This window comes from Opisthorchis viverrini (assembly GCF_000715545.1).
Source record: "Opisthorchis viverrini unplaced genomic scaffold opera_v5_37, whole genome shotgun sequence".
Lineage (NCBI taxonomy): Eukaryota > Metazoa > Platyhelminthes > Trematoda > Opisthorchiida > Opisthorchiidae > Opisthorchis > Opisthorchis viverrini.
Window position 1 is genome coordinate 2,096,386 of NW_008751693.1, and position 6,099 is coordinate 2,102,484.

General features: G+C 45.1%; 1 protein-coding gene across 1 annotated transcript in view; it reads left to right on the top strand.

Annotated features, from left to right (window-relative positions):
• The window catches only part of T265_02860 (hypothetical protein), a gene marked incomplete at both ends in the record, with an annotated part of 22,857 nt that extends 17,659 nt beyond the window's left edge, over window positions 1-5,198 (top strand). The window contains one exon of the mRNA XM_009167204.1: window positions 4,848-5,198. Within this exon, the coding sequence (XP_009165468.1) occupies window positions 4,848-5,198 (351 nt within the window). The remainder of the gene's footprint in view (window positions 1-4,847) is intronic.
• Between the last annotated feature and the right edge of the window lie 901 nt (window positions 5,199-6,099).

Genomic DNA, 6,099 nt, shown 5'->3' on the forward strand with positions numbered 1-6,099 from the left:
GTTCATCGATCTTAACCGACGCACACCACTAACATGCGGTTAGGGGTACGCGATGCCTAACTAACTAGCCACATTGAGCCTACGTCGATAATACCAGATAGCTGAACGATCTTAACCGACGCACACCACTAACATGCGGCCAGGGCTACACGATGCCTAACCGACACTTCCGGCGGTAGTTGGGTATATTCTTAGTGGTAAGAATCTGTCCAAACTGCCGCACCTCAGATGACGGCGTTCCATATCTCAACAGGGCCTTGCATGTGCCAAACTCCTCTTCGGTTAGGCGTCGATTGACTGGAAGCCGATCGTACAGAAACTTTGACAGTTTGTGGTTGTGTCCCAGAAAATATGAGGTCACTGTCAGTTGGTTCCTTTGCCTCCGTAGACAAAACCGCATTGGACAGCTGGTGCTTCGCGTACTTTTTTATTATAAAATACGCCCGGCTTACTAGCCTCATCGGATTCCACGGCTTTCCGTTGGTCTTGGAGGGCGCCTGCTGCATTTCTAGTACACCCATTCGTAACGCAAAATAGCGTTGGTGCTTCGATTACTGGATGAACGCAATAAAGTAAAGTTATTCGTCATGTATTCATTCAAGGTCTTCTCAAATACCATGAAGGATGAAAACGATACACCCAAAAATTTCTCAAGCCACTTCCGCTACGCATATATGCAAATGCAAGCAACATTTTGACGTTAAAGTTTTCATTTCGCCCGCAGGGGTTTTGCAGAAAATTGCATTGTGCGTCTAGCCGCTGGCCGGTACATTGTAGGGGTTTTGCAGAAAATTGCATTGTGCGTCTAGCCGCTGGCCGCAGTGTACATTGTATCACATACGAACTTCAATTGGCACTTTCTTCGAGAAGTGTCTTACAGTGGTGATAACTATGCCCAGTAAACCTTGCACAGGGCCTGCGAAATATCTGGTAGGTCCGTCGACACTCTGAGCTCAAGCGCTCTTTTGCATGACCTGAATCAGAGCCAGTGCTAAATGTCTGCCAGAGCCAACGTGCCAATGATTCCCCTGGAAAACCCTCGGGGTGTAAAAGTTACCCTCCAGCAAGAGACCAAACCCTGAATCAGAGCCAGTGCTAAATGTCTGCTAGAGCCAACGTGCCAATGATTCCCCCGGAAAACCCTCGGGTTGTAAAAGTCACCCTCCAGCAAGAGACCAAATTGGTGCCTTGGAGAGATTTGCATGGAGAACAGACCGGTTTCTTGTTGACTTAATTGGCAATCGCTAACGAGGCAAAAAACAAGAGAGCCTCCACTGCGTAGAAAATTTCGAATCCATAGCGCACCCTAAGGGACGCAGACGTAACGTCAGAGAACAACTGAGAATGGAAGGTTGTTATTTACTATGAAAAACGCCGAAAGCTTCCCTATGTGTATTGAGTTAGTCCGAAAAATTGAGTGTCAGTCAGCCATAAACATAGGAGAATTCAAGTGTGAGACGACTCCGTGAGCGCAATTATGAAGGGTTGTTTGATGCAACCCGAGTGTTGGATATCAAAAGTCGTGTTGAAAGGAACATGGCAGTCTGTAAAAAACATTCCGGCCCTATTCTTGACACATAAGAAGTTGAGAAAGAATGAATGAATGACGGAAACCAAGAGGCTTTCTAAGGAAGTGGCTATCCAGGGATTTCTGCCTGGCAGTCCCTGTAAAAAGCCGACAAGCCAGCCAAATCAACGATGCAAAGACAACAAAAAAGCATTCTCATCCTTTCCAAAAAAAGCCCGGCGAAATAAACTTTACGATGGCTAGCGTAGATCTACCTTACCATTTTAGTCCCAAAACTATTAGGGCAGCTGTACCAACTACTTCACAACGAAGAACGACGTATACGTAGTCACTCCACTCCATGGAATGTAGCCTTCGCCCACCAGGATTTTTTCGGTCACGGTGTCCATGGTGATGCACAACCAGTAGGCCGTAATGTAAAGAATACTATCAGTAACCAGTAAATTAGAAGGATGTCTCGGAAACTGAAAATTTTGGAGGTTATTACTTCATGGGCAAAAACGTGTATTCCTAATGCGATTTATTTGTCAAATTGATGCGAACTATTTGTTTAAGTAATCTATTTCCAGGGGTCGATAAATTAACCGAATCAGGAAAGGGTATTTAAGAAAAGTGAATCCACTTACCGGAAAGTGTGATCCGCTAAAGCTGGGCAAGTTTTGCACGTCTCGTGTGGCTGTAACAATTTGTGATATTTGCTTTAGTCTGCTGTACACTTGCTGAGAACAAATATGCAAAAGAAACGCTGGTGATGAAAAAACATCTGTATCAAGTGATTCCTGTGTGATTATGCCGCTACGGGAGCTTCCGTCTTCGTAAACCAAGAAGCCTTATTTAATGTAGCCATCGTAGTGAAAATGCTCACCAAACTCCGGTGATTCGCACGAGTTTAGAATATTTCCAGACTATATTTTATTTCCACAGTATTCAGCCACATTGATAAGAGGCCCATGAACTTTGCTCGTACGTTGAGTTTCCTCTGGCAAACATTGAAATCGCTCTCGATCCTTCAATGTTATGTTTGCTGACAGGACTTTTCCCCATTACGGATGGCGTTAAATACGGGGCCTCCACCGGTTGAAACCCGGTGGTTCTCACGATTTGATATTATGGGTGAATAAGCTCATCATGAACACCATGAGATACTGGGCACAACGTCAATGATTAAAACGCGACGTAAATCAAGGAAATTCACGAGCAGTTAGTTTGAGTTGCTGAGTGAAGCTATCCTTGCCCATGCTACAAAATTAAGCTAGCCAATCTGAGGCGAACGACTAGCTTGCGGCTTATCGCCGCAACAGACAGCAAGATAAGGTAAGCCATCTATTGGATACCAGCGGCAAAGTGGACAATCTGGCGCGTCACAGGGCCCGCATAGAAACAACTTTCTGTTTACACCTCTACGTACGCTGAGGACCACTATCTTCAATCACCAAAGGTGGGTCGCCATGGCGGCGCAGCGGGTCTCGCTTCTGAACAATCCACTACTCTGTATCGCTTGTGAATTTCAAGGTTTAAGTAAGCTGCTTTGCGTCTGCCACCCCGGTAGCCTGTTTCAGAAGGCCGTCGAAAGTTAATGACGTTGGCTATAAGAAGATCCTAAGCACTGTCCCTTGCTCCAAAGGGTTATGGTTTGGCAGGCTGGTCGGCAAGGGAAAAACATCGAAGAAAATTCCAATGGGGTTTCTCACCCCTTGAGATGGAGTCTTAAAACACTGTGAGCAAGTGGGCACAAAGGACCAAACAGCCTTACAAGAGGAACATGTGAATCCACCAACTCAAGTGTCAACCGCCTAGAAGCACGTGAGGGATGTACTAGAAACATGCTGGTTCGATTAGGGATATATTGAAGCCTCTTGAACTGTAACATAGATGTCTCAAAATGGAATGCGACGCCGACGCAGTCACCAAAAATATCTCATTGATTGATCGGGAAGGAGGACATTTTCTGTCACAAAGAAACCGAACCACCAGTTGCTTACTCACCATGGGCCGTCAATACTTTTGGCAATCGAACGATCTCCAAATTCTCCGGTTACAAGCGGTCGCCACTCGTATTAGGCGGGAGGAATTGATTTTTTTTAACCCCCTAGGTTTTTACAGTAAGAAATACATAACGTGTGATGGGTTTTCCTGCAGATTCTTCGTAAAACTCGTTTGCATACGTGAGCAAATCATCAGGGTCGTCAATAACCTTGAATTAGAAGACATTTCCTGATGAAACAACATATAGGGACTTGCGGTAAAACGTGAATTATTTACAATCTAGGGACTTTGCGAGAACTTCTGTGGTTCCATGAGTTTATGGCGATTTCTGGTGCTCGCCTTGTGCTTGTGGACGAAAAAATGCGGTAGTGTTATTCCAGTATTTAAATTTTTGTTGGATCGTTTGCTCAACTGCACGAATGCCAAATTCTGCGTTTTCAAACCTCGAGAATAGCTGCTCCAAGTAACCACCTTTATACACACATTCATTATCTCGCCTTGTGCTTGTGGACGAAAAAATGCGGTAGTGTTATTCCAGTGTTTAAATTTTTTGTTGAATCGTTTGCTCAAATGCACGCATGCCAAATTCGGCGTTTTCAAACCTCGAGATTGGCTGCTCCAAGTAACCACCTTTATACACGCATTCATTACCGTCACCAGGAAATTAGTTCCCAATGTACATTTTCACCGTTTACCAACTCAAAATCAAAATGTGGATGGCCCTGTAAGAAACGCCATCGCATCTAAATCCATGGTGTGGACTCACGCAACTATAGCATCGAGGATCAGTAATTCTTTTAAGGAGGGGTTTACGACTATTTTTATGGATATAAAACGGAACAGAAGCTCATGAACCGAAGCTCACTTAGCAAGGTTGCGCGCCACTGGCACTAACATATAAATCGACCGAAATGGCAGACACCCTACTACAGTGGGCTGCTACCTAGAAGCACACCCAAATTATTTTCACCAAAACTATAGGGTTTTCGAGGTTGCGACTACAAGAGGGGAGGTCGTCCAATCAATTTGCACCTTCCGGTGACGTGTTGCTGGTAGCATTTTGTTTAAGTAGGCGAACTGTCAGGGTCACGGACTATCATCGATTCGCATATTGTTACCGGTTTACACAAGATAGGACGCGAAATCGCACTTCATCATATTTTAGCGTTCTTCGGTGTTCATTAAGAATAAAATACCCTAAAGAACAATAAAAATTCCACCCTGTAAGATAGGCTACGTACGTTTGTTTGCTCTACACTTTTGGGACCGGCAACAATTTTCGTAGCAGCTCGTTGGACACCTTAAATGAGGGTTAGTTTGCTCCCCAGTCCAGAGTCAACCACGTTTTTGCGTATCCAGGAAGCAGCCTGCCGAAGGTCCTATAGAGCTGCTGAAAAGCCGTGCGAGTAATACGGGTGAAGGTGTACCGAATAACTCCATGATTGCTGAGCATATAATGGGGGAGCCATGTGACCACAGGGGAATGGATTGGGGAATACTTAAGCCAATTGCCTATGCTTCACAATCTTTGTCGCCTGCCGAAGAGGATCGCCCACAAATCAACAAAGAAGCGTCAGCGACTTTGTTCAGGGTGACACTGCCTTTCTGGGAAATGCTCGACACATACATGGACAAAAGCCCCTTACTGCTAGCCTTGGAGATAATAAACCAGCAACTCGACTGACGTCACAAAGAGCACAAACCTGGGCCGTTGAAATTGCATGCCATTGGTGTAACGGTTGGTACCACTGATGGAGGCATGCAATTCGTGTGTTTCTTCCTAAATCTGCTTCGTAAATCACAATGCGGATGCCATGAGTTGCCTACTTCTAAGGAATGTGCCATTGTACACGCCGCATCCAGTCGAGTTAGTGGATCTAGTGAGTATTTTGATGGTACGTCTATCACTGCCGCAAGAATAAGAGAAAAAACAAGAAAAAATATAGACCTCTCACGGATGCTTCAGATTGATGGGTGAAGAACGTTGCGTTTACACCGACAGGATTTCGGGAGAGATCCTCACATCCAAGTACAGAAGAAGAATGTTTTGCTAAGGGTTGTGAAAGTGATAATTTTGGGATGCCACTGCTTATGAACTTTAAGGGAACTATATTCAGGTCATTCAGATAACACTCAAATGAAGGCTTTAGCCCGAGATTATGTCTCGTGGTCTCGTGGTGATCTCGGTGTCAAACCGATGGAACACCGATGTGATGCATGCTTTGCCAGCATCGGCCTTCGTATTAACATGGCAGTGGCCAGCTCGACTGCACGTGATCTCGGTGTCAAACCGATGGAACACCAATGTGATGCATGCTTATAAAATAGGGCTTTGCCAGCATCGGCCTTCATATTAATATGGCAGTGGTCAGCTCGACTGCAAATCCACACGCATTTGAACCATTGTGGTCCGGTTGGTGTCTACATGATTCACGTAATTGTTCATGCATATTTCAAGTAAAAAGAAGAGGTGCTTACAAGAAGTGCCTCTGGTGTGCCGGCCATATCCACTTTAATCAACTGTTTTGTATCGCGTGGCGTACCCGATACGGTTGTCTCCAATAATGGCATGGCGTTCACCAGTT